This window comes from Pseudochaenichthys georgianus, chromosome 3 (genome assembly GCF_902827115.2).
Source record: "Pseudochaenichthys georgianus chromosome 3, fPseGeo1.2, whole genome shotgun sequence".
NCBI classification, from domain to species: domain Eukaryota; kingdom Metazoa; phylum Chordata; class Actinopteri; order Perciformes; family Channichthyidae; genus Pseudochaenichthys; species Pseudochaenichthys georgianus.
This window is the reverse complement of record NC_047505.1, coordinates 46,625,496-46,637,649: the sequence shown is the minus strand read 5'-3', so window position 1 is coordinate 46,637,649 and position 12,154 is coordinate 46,625,496. Positions and strand designations below refer to the sequence as shown.

The following is a 12,154-nucleotide window of genomic DNA, read 5'->3' as shown; positions in this document are numbered from 1 at the left end:
CTGAGCCAGAAGGCAAAGCGCTCTGTCTACCGGGCCATTTTCGTTCCTACCCTCACCTATGGTCATGAAGGATGGGTCATGACCGAAAGAACGAGATCGCTTATACAAGCGGCCGAGATGGGTTTTCTCCGCAGGGTGGCTGGTGTCTCCCTTAGAGATAAGGTGAGAAGTTCGGTCATCAGGGAGGGACTCGGAGTTGAGCCGCTCCTCCTTCGTGTCGAAAAGAGCCAGTTGAGGTGGTTCGGGCACCTAGTTAGGATGCCACCTCCCTAGGGAGGTGTTCCAGGCACGTCCAGCTGGGAAGAGACCAAGGGGTAGACCTAGGACCAGGTGGAGGGATTATATCTCTTCGCTGGCCTGGGAGCGCCTTGGGACCCCCCAGTCAGAGCTGGTTGATGTCGCCAGGGAAAAGGAAGTTTGGGGCTCTCTGCTGGAACTGCTACCCCCGCGACCCGACCCCGGATAAGCGGGAGAAGATGGATGGATGGAAAAAAATTGCCCCAATTACATGCTGGGGTTTAAGAGAAGACCAACAATCTGAGATTTGAGAAGGGTGAGAAACAGAAAGGGGGATAAAACAAAATGTGTGACAGTTAATGTTGACCCCACCCAAACGGTCATTGAGGGCATTGCCTTTCTATTATGTCCTAATGATTTTGTGTATTGTGAATGTTTGCTGAGGAAGTATATAACTAAATATTACACACAGGAGATGGGATTATTGCAGTGATGTACTTTTATAACAAATTACATTTTGTATTTATTTGTTTTGTGTTCTTTGTCAGTAGTTTATGTCGACGTTATGGCAATTCATGATGTCATTCTAAAGTGTTACATTTCCCTTTTGGGTCTCGAGCTGAAAGAGTTTGAGAACCCTTGAAATAGAGTATAATTGAGAATGAGTAATGCGATACGTTTACAGTCAATGTCATCTTTTCAGTAACAGGAAGCCAGGCTCAGAAGTGGATGAGGTAAGCAAGATCACATTTATTACAATAAATCACAATAATAACAAAAGTCTGTCATCACCTAGAGAGACTCTGATGTGATGCTGTAAATGTGATGAAGGGTAATCTGAATACTGTAGAAGCCAAGCGGTCTCAGCTCTAGAAAAGCCTCCGTCTGTGGGGCCACGGCTCAGAGTCCGGGGCCTCCAGCAAATATGAGCTCCAGGGCAGATTGGATGTCACCATCTGTGGCCTGCAGCACCCTCAGCATCAGGTCCTCGTCCTGGATCCCCATGTCCCTGAGCTGCTGCATCTGGGACTGCCAGCGGCCCTAGCAGAACAAAAACACATTCACTGAATAAGTATTTCATCCAGAAGACCATCCAAAATCCAGAGCTGAATTTAAAGCAGCAATCATTTCCATTCCTGCCTCGTTTTGATTCAAAATATACAAATATTTTTCCTAAAAAAAAGGACAGTAACCATTTTAATTTAATCGATAATTCAGAGTACACCTTCTCCATTAATTGTGGCATTGAGTCTGTTCGGCCTCACCTGTAGAGCCGACATGTTGGAGGCTTGCAGAGCTTGCTGCAGTGCCTGGCTGAAGAGATCGTTACTCACTGGGGTCCCTGCTGGCATGGGGGCTACGCCACTAGAGGGGTCCGACTATAGCAAAAACAAAAATCTGATTTTGTATGTTTTCAATACATACTAATGTCCTTAAAGTTCCATATTTTAAGCTCAATACAACATCGGTTCAGTAGTAAAACATATGTGTGTGTCATCTCTGTTATGTTACCTGGCTAGAAGTTGTTGGAGTGACCGCGCTGCTGTCAGGCGTGCTGGCGAGGGCCAAAGCTGTGGCCAGCTCGCTCTGCGTTATTGGTCGAGGGCCCGTCGCTCCGCTGTGGCTCAGAGACACTGGGCGTATTCCCGCTGAGCCTCCTGCTCTGTGTGAGGGACCCGCGGGGCTCCCCTGACACACACACACACACACACACACACACACACACACACACACACACACACACACACACACACACACACACACACACACACACACACACACACACACACACACACACACACACACACACACACACACACACACACACACACACACACACACACACACACACACACACACACACACACACACACACACACACACACACACACACACACACACACACACACACACACACACACACACACACCATCAGTTATCCTGTACATGACATGTGATGTTCAGACGGGGCGGAGGTACTCACGGACTGGAAGTCGTCCTCATCGTCAGACATGCCCTCAAACATGAAGCCCCCTGGCAGGTAGAAAGGATTATGTATTTGTCAAAATGGATTCAAAATGTCTATGCATGTTCTATTTAAGGCACACACTATACTCTAGGTTTTATTTCATTGAGAACAATGACCTTGTGTTTCACTGTAATCTGTTGTTGCACCCCGTCCTCGCTCACCTGGCATGTCGCTGTAGGAGCTGGCGGAGACGTTGCGAGAGGAGCTGGCGCTGGCCTGAGCGGGCATGCTGCCGGCCACAGAGTGCAGCACCAGGATGATGGCATTGACGAGGGCCGGGTGTGAAGAGATCAATCTATGAAACAGACAGAGAAGTATAGATGGGAATTTAAAGGACTTTCCACATGTGTGTGTGTGTGTGTGTGTGTAGTACGTGCTGTACTCACTTATGTGTTACATTAGAGTGAAAAACAAAGAAAAGCCAAACTTACACATCCAGCATGCTGGGGTCTGTGAACTGCACGAAGAGATCTTTGTCTTGAAGCACGCCTGAGAAAATAAAAAGGCGTATTAGGAAATGTAGCCATTTGCATACTTGCACACAATAGGATGGTAATATTAATAAAACTCAGCAGGTCTTACCTAAGGCAACTGGGTCTAACCTGAGCCCGGGTGTGGCCACGATGATCTGATCCAGAGACTCTTTATTTGTCAGCATTTTATAAACCTATGCGAGAGGACAATAGAGTACGCTTCATTGGTAAATATAGGTTGGACGAGTTACCCACTGATGGTGAAACATTAAAATAAACATATACAGTATAGGCGATCTACACATCCTTAGAATATAAACACCATCCTTGACTTCAAACTACATGTGAACCATCCACAGCGTTTGATATAGATCTGTCATAGAAGTGTGGATCTATTAAGACCTGAGGGATGTGTAGTGATTGGTGCTGACACAGCCCTATCCACATCCGTGCCATTATTCATGGCTCAAAGTCAAAACAAGTTGAATGTGAACTATCCCTTAAGCCAACATGCTGGTATTCCAAAAGGGTGCGAGTAGGTGGACTCCATGGAAAGCTGCCAGGCATTAATAGCTAAACCTCTTCCTGTTGAGCATCATCCTTGACCAGCTCGATGCTGATCTGACACACGGGAACACAAAAGCATCCAATCGGAGGTCAACAGCTGTCAACACAGGTGTGACTGCACCTGAGGGAACAACTAAAAATAACCCCAGCTAAATAGTTACAAGGTTAGTGTCCAAAAATGTGTGTAGTGCCAACAACACAATGCAGTCCTGTATTCGGCAGTGAAGGACAACCCATTTAAACCTTTACTGAGGTAAGGCATGAGAAAGCCACCAAACTCCAATGGGTACGGTGATGTCTGATAACTCGGATAAGGTGTGTATTCCAAAGAGGATGAACTCTATATTTCATGCACCCTTTTCCAAATTTGGTGAAAGTTAAATCTCATCAGAAGAGGTCAACCAGAGCGCATGGTTTCAAGTCTGAAAACAAATCTACACAAGGCCTTAACCTATTCCCTTCTGTTGTAAAATAAGGCGGCGATATTGTAGCACAGGCAAAACAAATATGGAAATGAATACACGTTTTATACATTATGCCAAAGCAATATTCAAAATATATGTATGTGGAATGGAACATCATTTAAAGTCATTGGATCATAAAGGGTTGTCTCCACCATGTGCTTGTCCCTGTGTGTGTTTTCTACTCACCGAGTCTCTGTAGGCAGAGTTTAGAGAGTGGAGAGCAGCGTGAAACACCCTGAACTCCCTGGCTGCTGTTGCTCTGTTCACAGGCTCTAGAAAAAGAAGGAAAACAGTTCAGATTGACTTTCACTTATTGACAGTACAGCTTAAACAAAATGCATTTTAATACTTAAATGACAAAGCAGACGGACCTGAGCGGCTCTCTGACTCTGGCCAGGTCTTTTTGAGGATGTGTAAGGTGGATCCCGGTTGAATCCCGCAGGCATCCAGAGTAAGGTCATCCTTAAGCTTCCGACCACAGTGGACAAACTCTGATATGAGACATTATCACACATTTTAAGACAAATAACAATAAGACATACATTACAACTACACACAGAGATGCATTTCATTCAAAGTTGATGGCTTGAGGTTCAAACACCACACATGTTACACACCTATTAGTTCAGGGTCTGGGAAGGAGTCTGGGATCTGTGCTGCGACAAGCTGTTTTACAGTGGCGATTCTGTATCCTCCAGGAGGAACGTCCCCAGGCATCATGTCTGGGAAGTGGAAGGTGGATTTGGGCTGATCCATCATCTTCAGAGACAGGCGCCATTCTGAAGAAGTCATCGCTACCTATAACATCAACAGAAAACACACTATCAACTACGTATTTACTCCATATTTGACGAGCTGTTGTTATTGTAAGCCAGTTGTTATTTACGTTCGCTATTATAATTTCCACTATGCTATGACACGTTCGGTACCACATGCTATAGATAATAGACATCAGAAATGTGCATTATCACCTCCAGCTTAATCTTTTTGGGGGGTTTTGACATCATAAATTACGTTAGCAAACCTGCTAAACCCCTGTTAGCTTCTTAGCATTTGCTAAAAAAAAGCAGACAAAAAAACATGCAGGTTCACAAATTCAACGTAATCTATTAGTAACGTATGTCTGGTTTAAAATAATGCCTGGCAAATGTAAATACATTACAGACATAAATGGCATGACAACTGTAGTCGTTGTAAAATAACCGCAGACTCACCGTTTTATTGTTGACACTCGATTCACTTCCTGGTTTTTAGTCACGTGATCTACGTAACGTTTACTTGCACCGTTCAAACAAAGGATCTTTCACTTCTGTGTTTTCCTCTGTATTTGTAACCATTGGTAATCTTAAAGTGTCTCCGTTTCCTCTTTCCCACTCACACATAAAGACCTACTTGTTATCCAGTTTAGACCACCGCTACCTATTTTGCAAAACAATAGATACACAAACAAAACCTTTTCCTGTGCTGCGGACCAAAGGTTCCCAATTGATTTTCCTGCTGCTACACAGATTTAACATTTTCTAAAGCTGTGTCACGTCTTGGACAACAATGTTTCCACACAGTAATGTCTGTCTGTATGTCTCATTTTAGGGCAATTCAGGTCAAGTATTATTATTATTATTATTGCAGCCACATAACTGCTCACTAACAACAGCCTAGTTGTTTACTACACAAAACTGGCAAATATAATTTATGAATCATTAAATAACGTGTCTAATATATAATCAATCAAATAGATGTATTAATCCACACACAAATTATTAGGCTATACAAATGTGCACTCAAAGTTAATTATGTGAGTTTCATTTCATATAAACTGCATAGTTGGCACTGGCAGCTCAGTGATACGTTCAAGGACCATGTGATAAGTCAATGCGGTTATTATAAAATAGTCTAGGCTACATGTAAAAAGTAATGTCGTGTGCCCAGCGAATGAAAGCAGTTGCATATGAACCAAAACGTGTATTTATAAGATACTCGGTCTACTGCATGTGTAAAGAAAAAAAACATGTGTGTACACAAACAGTTAAGCAGGGGGTCGGGACTCTCCAGTCTTATTTCTCCCCTCGGTATGACATCACTGCTGGACAAAGCAGCACCAAGGAGTGGTTACCGTGAAGAGACGCGTCCCAAATCAATGGAAGACACTCACACACACACTCTGAAAACACATCTTACAGCTGTTTCCACCGTCAGGAAGAACTGTAATCGGCTCAGCAAATTTTAGAAGTGCTTTGTGTTGTCCGAGGAAGGAACTTAGCCTACTGTGGAAAAACACATCGGCTTGTGCTGGTCAGAGAAAAGAGGAGTCCCTGCCGCTGGATGGTTGGTGCTTTCCAAGTTTCGCCTTCCTAACATGGTAAGAAAGTTTGATATGAGAGCATAAGCTAACAGAGACGATATCGAAGACATAACTTTGGTTATTTTCCAACACGCGCAACAGCTGGCGGGGAACCCCATGAACTCGAGTTCGGGTGAGTGGTTCACATAGTTGGCTTATTCACTGGCTCTGTGTCATATATCTGTTATTAATTTATTTGCCGTAGTTTTAAAAAGCAAGCCAGAGGCCCGCTAAGCTATACAGTGTACTGTTTCACAGATGCAGCTAATAACCTCATGAATGAACAGGACGGCGCCCCCATTTGAGAACAAGTCAATACTGCAGCAAGGCATTTCATCTTTCTAACTTCCATAAGTCAAGATAGGGACATAACAGTAACAGGCAGCTTTTTTAAAAAAAAACATACAGTAATACATTTTAAATAATGCCCACCAAGTGCTTTATTTGGAGTAATCCAGCTTCAATATGACGTTTGATAGTCTCCAATATATGGACCTTTTTATAACAAGGAAACATATACGTGTCCTCACTCCTTCAAAAGAGGCTTGGTCACACTGATAGCCAACCTGAGATTTGAAACCAAATAAAGGGTCAAAACAAAATTGAGGGCTCATTAAATATTAGCAGGATAAAACAGTTAGAAAATACACGTTTCCTACACTGAACTATGCTTTTATTCAGAACAACTGAAAGGTTTGCGAAGCGGTGGATAGGAGATGCTGTAGTCTGGTGATGTTGCCTGGCCCCATGCTGCCCTTATCACATGGTAATGCAGCTGTGCTCTGCTGGCAGGTAGCTTCCTGTCATGTAGGAGGATGTAGTTACTGCTCTGACTTGGCTAGGAAATGAGATATGATATAGTGGAAAGATAATTATGTTATTTGACGATGTTCGAGATGTTCACGTTTTTTTCCCCGGGATGTGATTGCAGTTTGGCAATTCATGGTCATTTTTCATCTCCATGTTATTGCACATATGTCAAGCTGCCATAAGATAAAGGTTATGCTAAATTGGCTCCTGCAGTTTTACAAAAGCAGGATGTTGGAGTATCCGTCACATTGCAAACACTTTTCTTCTCTTGACAAGACACGTACCAACAGCTCTCACTGCCACGGTTGCTAATTATCATTGAGATAAAAATAGCCAGTGTAGTATTGGGCTGGGCAAAAAGGCCAACGTCTTCTCTCACAATAGAGGTTATTTCATATTTCGATAACAGTATCAAGATACATAGTAGCATCATTTCTGGTACTTCAATAAATACATAGTCTCTGTGAAAATAAAAGATGATATCATCTATCTTTTTACTTTCAAGTGTGAATTAAAATACATAACAAATTAAAAGGACTGTCATTTTAAAAACACTTAAATTAAACAAATTAAGAGTTTTTAATAATGTTCTAAAGAAAAAATGTTTACGCCTTCATCCCGATAAAAACGTATACAAATATATATACAATAAAAAAGCGTGTATCTTTTGATATATTTCATCATATTGCGCAGCCCAGGTCTATTATTATGTTGCTGAATGGCACTGATGCATTGCCTATAGTGTGCAAAGTCAAATGGAGTTTAAGTAGTTAAAAAGAAAGTAACTTTCATACATCCCCTGAGCCAAAAAGCTTTCTTTAAGTTTATGGAGCTAATGTATAATTTGACCAATGACTTGACTACTATGGGAACATTTCCTTGCATGAAGTGCATCCAGCCATCCCTTAAGAGGCTTGCTTAATGCTCACCACCGCTGCCATATGGATTTGAAAGGCTCGTTTTCATCCCTCCAAGGGACGGGGGTTTTCCAGGTGGGAAATGTTCCTATTGTCAAGGGTTGAATGGTTCCCAATGGTTTGAGAAGCTTGGCAATGGTGCCAGCCATATGCCAATGAGACATGTGGGCCCAGAAGGTCAGTTAGATCCATTATATTAATAGTGTTTAAAAATGGTCTCGTCATCCAGAAGAGGAAAAGAACAGTTGTGTCAGTAAAAAGACAAACTGTTAAAGGACCACTGTCACAGATTCTTCCAAAGAATACTGAGTTGATACAATGACCATGGTGAAACAGCACCTCTTAATGTTCTGTGATACTTACGGAATGATTTCTCTCTCGTTTGACCTCAGTAAGAAGCTTAATAATCCTTAGTGCAGTGTCAACATGAAATACACTGGTGATTATGGCTCAAGTGGATAAGTCATTGGGGTAATATACTGATAACATAGCCTTTTAAAAATACAACCTTTTACAGTTAAAGTTGTATCATTATATTCTTTAGGTTGTGACTTTGGAGCGTGGTCAGCTTGTTTTGATTTCTGACAGTGAGTGGAATCGTTAAAGGTGCATCGTAAAATGACAGGAAGGAAAATGCATTAACATGCCGGCATGGGGTCCTTTAAAAACCGTGAGTCATTCAGTAAAAAAACCTTTTGATGGCTTCCTGGTGTCTGGACAACACAGACAGGCAGACTGTGGTTTGGTGTGTTGGCATTTTGTAGTTCATTAGGACTTTAGATATTTACAGAAATCTTGTCCTTTTGGAGAGGCTGGCTGCGGCATGTGCCTGGTCTTTTCCTCATTTGATATTTATCCCCATTTTTAAATGTCTGCGCATTGAATAAGCCACATTCTCTGCCTTTGAGCGCAAGTATCTTGGGAGATTCAGATGGTTTTGCTGGGATCTCTTTTGAGTTTGTTTCTGGCAGGCTGTCTGATGGTCCAGAGCAAATGGTGAGTGTGCGCTGTTGGAAAGTTATGGATGAATCTGCACTTCTTCCCACATCCTCTCTGCTAAAGCCATACATGGAACCTCATGGAAAACGCTTTGGTTCAGCCATGAGGTGGAGCCACAGCTGACAGCCATTTATAATCATTTATAACACCAAAACATCCCGATTGATCTGTTAGCTGCCTTCTCCAATCTAAAGGAACTCATATAGGCTATGTCCACATATATAGAAAAAATAAGTTTGAATTAAAAATGTGAATTTGATTAAACCTGAATCTGCTCAACTGTAAGGATTCACTTTTCTTGCTTTGAAGCTTAAATTATATGTTTCCAGTATAGACAGACACAAACTCCAGGTGTTGTTACTGATATCTTCTGTAAAACTACATGTAACACTATATGGTCTTGAATGTAGTTAACAGAAGAAACTAAAATGAATGAGAAAGCATCCTATGACAACAGGATGAATATGGAAAGATATACTGCCAAACAAAGGTTGGTATAACCCTTTTGTCTTGTTTGTTAACAGCCACATAACTAAATGATAGAGAGAAGAAGAAATGTAACTCCTCTAGTGCATCTGAGCATCCTCAATGCCTGTTCATACAGACCAGCAGTATTAAAAGCAGTTGCATTTCTGATGTGTGCTTTCCATCTTGAACGCCAGCCCGAAAGATTTGTATGGTTCTTGGTCTTGGAATGACTTTCAATCACGCCTCAAACTGATGGCACTTGTCCCAATAGCCTGTTTTAAATTGAAGTTGTCTGAGGTCCTTACCACCAGCTGATCTTGCAGTAATAAGTAGTGTACCTTTCTTACTGTCCCAAATGTGCACAATGTAGTGACTGCTTTTCGTCTTTTTGTTTACTTAGTTGTGTTTTCTGTATTTTATATTTCTGTGGTATGTGTACGAACGTTGCTGCCTTCTTGGCCAGGTCAGCATTGTAAATGAGAGTTTGTCTCAATGTTTTCATCTGGTTAAATAAAGGTTAAATACAAATTTAAAAAAAGTTAGCTACTGCAGAACTTTACTTAAGTTTTCCCATTGTTATGTATATTATTTGAAATGTAGTGACACCCAGTGGTTGTTTTTAAAATGTCACCTTCACTGAGAGGAAAGCAGCCCTGCACACACACACAATCTGAAACACTGGGGCTAAGAAGAATGGGCTGAAGCCAAAACATAGTCCACACCAATTGTCACCATCAATATATATTGCTGCTACAAACCAAAACATTTGCCATCAGAATAACTTCAAATATAAAAATATAAAAGGAGCTGTTATCAACCATGTGCTTCCTCCTTCAGCCTCTCAAACGTCTCGGGGCACATACACCCGTTTCCTGTGTATTTAAAGAGGAATTGAAAGTATTGTGATACATGAGAATATGAATAACTCATGAAAAGGGAACAGAAAGGAAGCAGAACCATGTGTGTCGTGCTAAGACACGTCATGTTATTGACAGGAAGCTGTTGCTCATATCCTTTTCACCTTAAGGATATGCCCACCACATGCAAACACAATAAAGATATCCAATTGTTTGAATGGCCATACAATCTTTCTCAAAATATGTTTATTGGAAGGTTTAACAAGTGAGAAGTGACCCATTTGCTAAAAGGGATAGTTTGGATGTTTTGAAGTAGTGTTGTATCAGTTACCTAACCATAGTCACTGTATAAGCTACACTGTACACAGTAGAACATCAATGTATTGCTGTGTGCGGGGGCGGCAGCAAAACATTATGGCTATGGGAAAGAAAAGCCCTCCTAAAAAAATCAATGTCAGTTTAAGTGTTTGCTATATATTTAGACTATTTCCTCCGTCAGACCGCCGTTTCCGACGGGAAACTGAAGCCACTATCTAAGCCCTACTCAATGCCACCAGTCCTCATGACAAAAGCAGCAATTACACCGAGCAGAACAGGTGAGAGCGAAGATGAATACAGGCTTCAGATCCCTGTCTGACAAAAAGGCCTGCCTGCTGGCAAGGTTACACGGTGTGAATATAATAGCCTAGACTTATTTAGATTTTTAAATGTGGGCCTTATTCTCACACTACATTTGTACATGTGGCTGCTGTCATCATCCACAGCAGTACTTTGCTGATGGTACTAATTTCTCATGAGAAATCTTCATATTATATTCATTTCTCTTTTTTATCTTCCTCTTTTTCTTGTATTCTACGCACTTGCAACCAATACAGTTTATAAATGTCATTGGTTTCGAATTATGTGTTTTTATGCAATTTTTGTCATTTTGGTTAAGAAACATCACTTGTATAATATTTAGTATTATATTTTGGTTCACACAAAGAAATATTTTATATTTAATTTTTCACTATTTATAATTGTAGACTTTTTTTAGATTTTGAAAAAAATTTGATCACTTATGGAAGCTTGGGGTAGAAATACAAAAACTACAATTTCTTAAAATTTAAATGGCATGATATCCAAAACATGTTTTATGAGGAATAGAATATAAAATGATAATTTTTTTAAATTAAAACAGACTCTAAGAAAACCACCTCACCGTGTCAAAAAAGACCCACTTATGCATCTAAGGGTTAAGACTTAAAACCACCTTAATCTAGGTGATCCATGACTTATTTTGCATATTTATCAGTGGTCTTATTGCTCTGAGATTTACCAACAAACATATTTGCATTCATCCCAGGAGATACTGTGAGAGAACATGGACACTGGAAATGCAACAGTGAATTTGCTTTTCGATTTAGCTGTCGTGTTTTCGTTTTACCCAATTATTTATAATAGCTGACAAGCCTGTAAAACAGTGACTTCGTGTAAATGAAAGAAAACATACTTCCAGTTTTCCCTAAAATAAAAGTACTGTTTGTGAAATGCCAAATACAAATGCAAATAGTGACCTCTACCAAACTCTCCGAGAATATTACCTCATGAATATGTTATGGGTGGTAGAGTGGAAGTAGACAGGGAAGGGATGTTTTCTCTGTATCTACTCACTCCTAAAAAAGTTTTTTTCTGTCTGGAATGACTTGGCTGTTTCCTGTCATTTTGGAAGTCCCTTCTTCACAGCTTTCTGAAAGAGAAGAGCCTTGAGCAAGCACGAGAAATGTCTCACAGTCACGTTCAGACAAAGATTTAATATATCTAACTTTTAAATAAGCCTGTACTCCATAAAATACGTTGGATTGTCTCAAACCCCGCCCACTTGAGAGACCACACACCGGAACAGAACACACCCTGTCCTTTTCTGTCTTTCACCAACAGATCTTTTTATTGTTCTGTACTATTGTGTGTATTCTGTGCTACAAGCGTCCTCCTCCTCAGATGTCTGTGTTT

General features: G+C 41.0%; 2 protein-coding genes across 7 annotated transcripts in view; one reads left to right on the top strand and one right to left on the bottom strand.

Moving 5' to 3' along the window:
- Positions 1–967: 967 nt before the first annotated feature.
- LOC117462939 (ubiquitin-like protein 7) lies at positions 968–5,085 on the bottom strand. 3 transcript variants are annotated; one of them, XM_034105319.2, is made up of 11 exons: positions 4,985–5,085; positions 4,388–4,568; positions 4,142–4,261; positions 3,957–4,042; positions 2,849–2,933; positions 2,698–2,755; positions 2,383–2,561; positions 2,222–2,271; positions 1,750–1,926; positions 1,503–1,616; positions 968–1,278 (listed from the first exon to the last, which is right to left on the bottom strand). In XM_034105319.2, the coding sequence occupies exons 2-11, from the start codon at positions 4,560–4,562 to the stop codon at positions 1,138–1,140; spliced, it is 1,185 nt and encodes a 394-aa protein (XP_033961210.1). In that variant the 5' UTR covers positions 4,563–4,568; positions 4,985–5,085; the 3' UTR covers positions 968–1,137. The 3 variants fall into 3 exon arrangements, with proteins under 3 accessions (XP_033961210.1, XP_033961203.1, XP_033961216.1); XM_034105312.2 differs by lacking the exon at positions 4,985–5,085 and adding an exon at positions 4,742–4,962; XM_034105325.2 differs by lacking the exon at positions 4,985–5,085 and adding an exon at positions 4,742–4,961 and having other exon boundaries at positions 2,428–2,561.
- Positions 5,086–5,827: 742 nt separating this feature from the next.
- cd276 (CD276 molecule) overlaps positions 5,828–12,154 on the top strand; it is an 81,445-nt gene continuing 75,118 nt past the window's right edge. For 3 of the 4 annotated variants that reach the window (XM_034076757.2, XM_034076746.2, XM_071207233.1), the window contains exon 1: positions 5,828–6,129. The gene's annotated coding sequence lies outside the window, so the exon portion shown is untranslated. Of the gene's footprint in view, positions 6,130–6,213; positions 6,245–12,154 lie in introns of all 4 variants that reach the window. The other variant, XM_034076750.2, reaches the window with a different exon arrangement.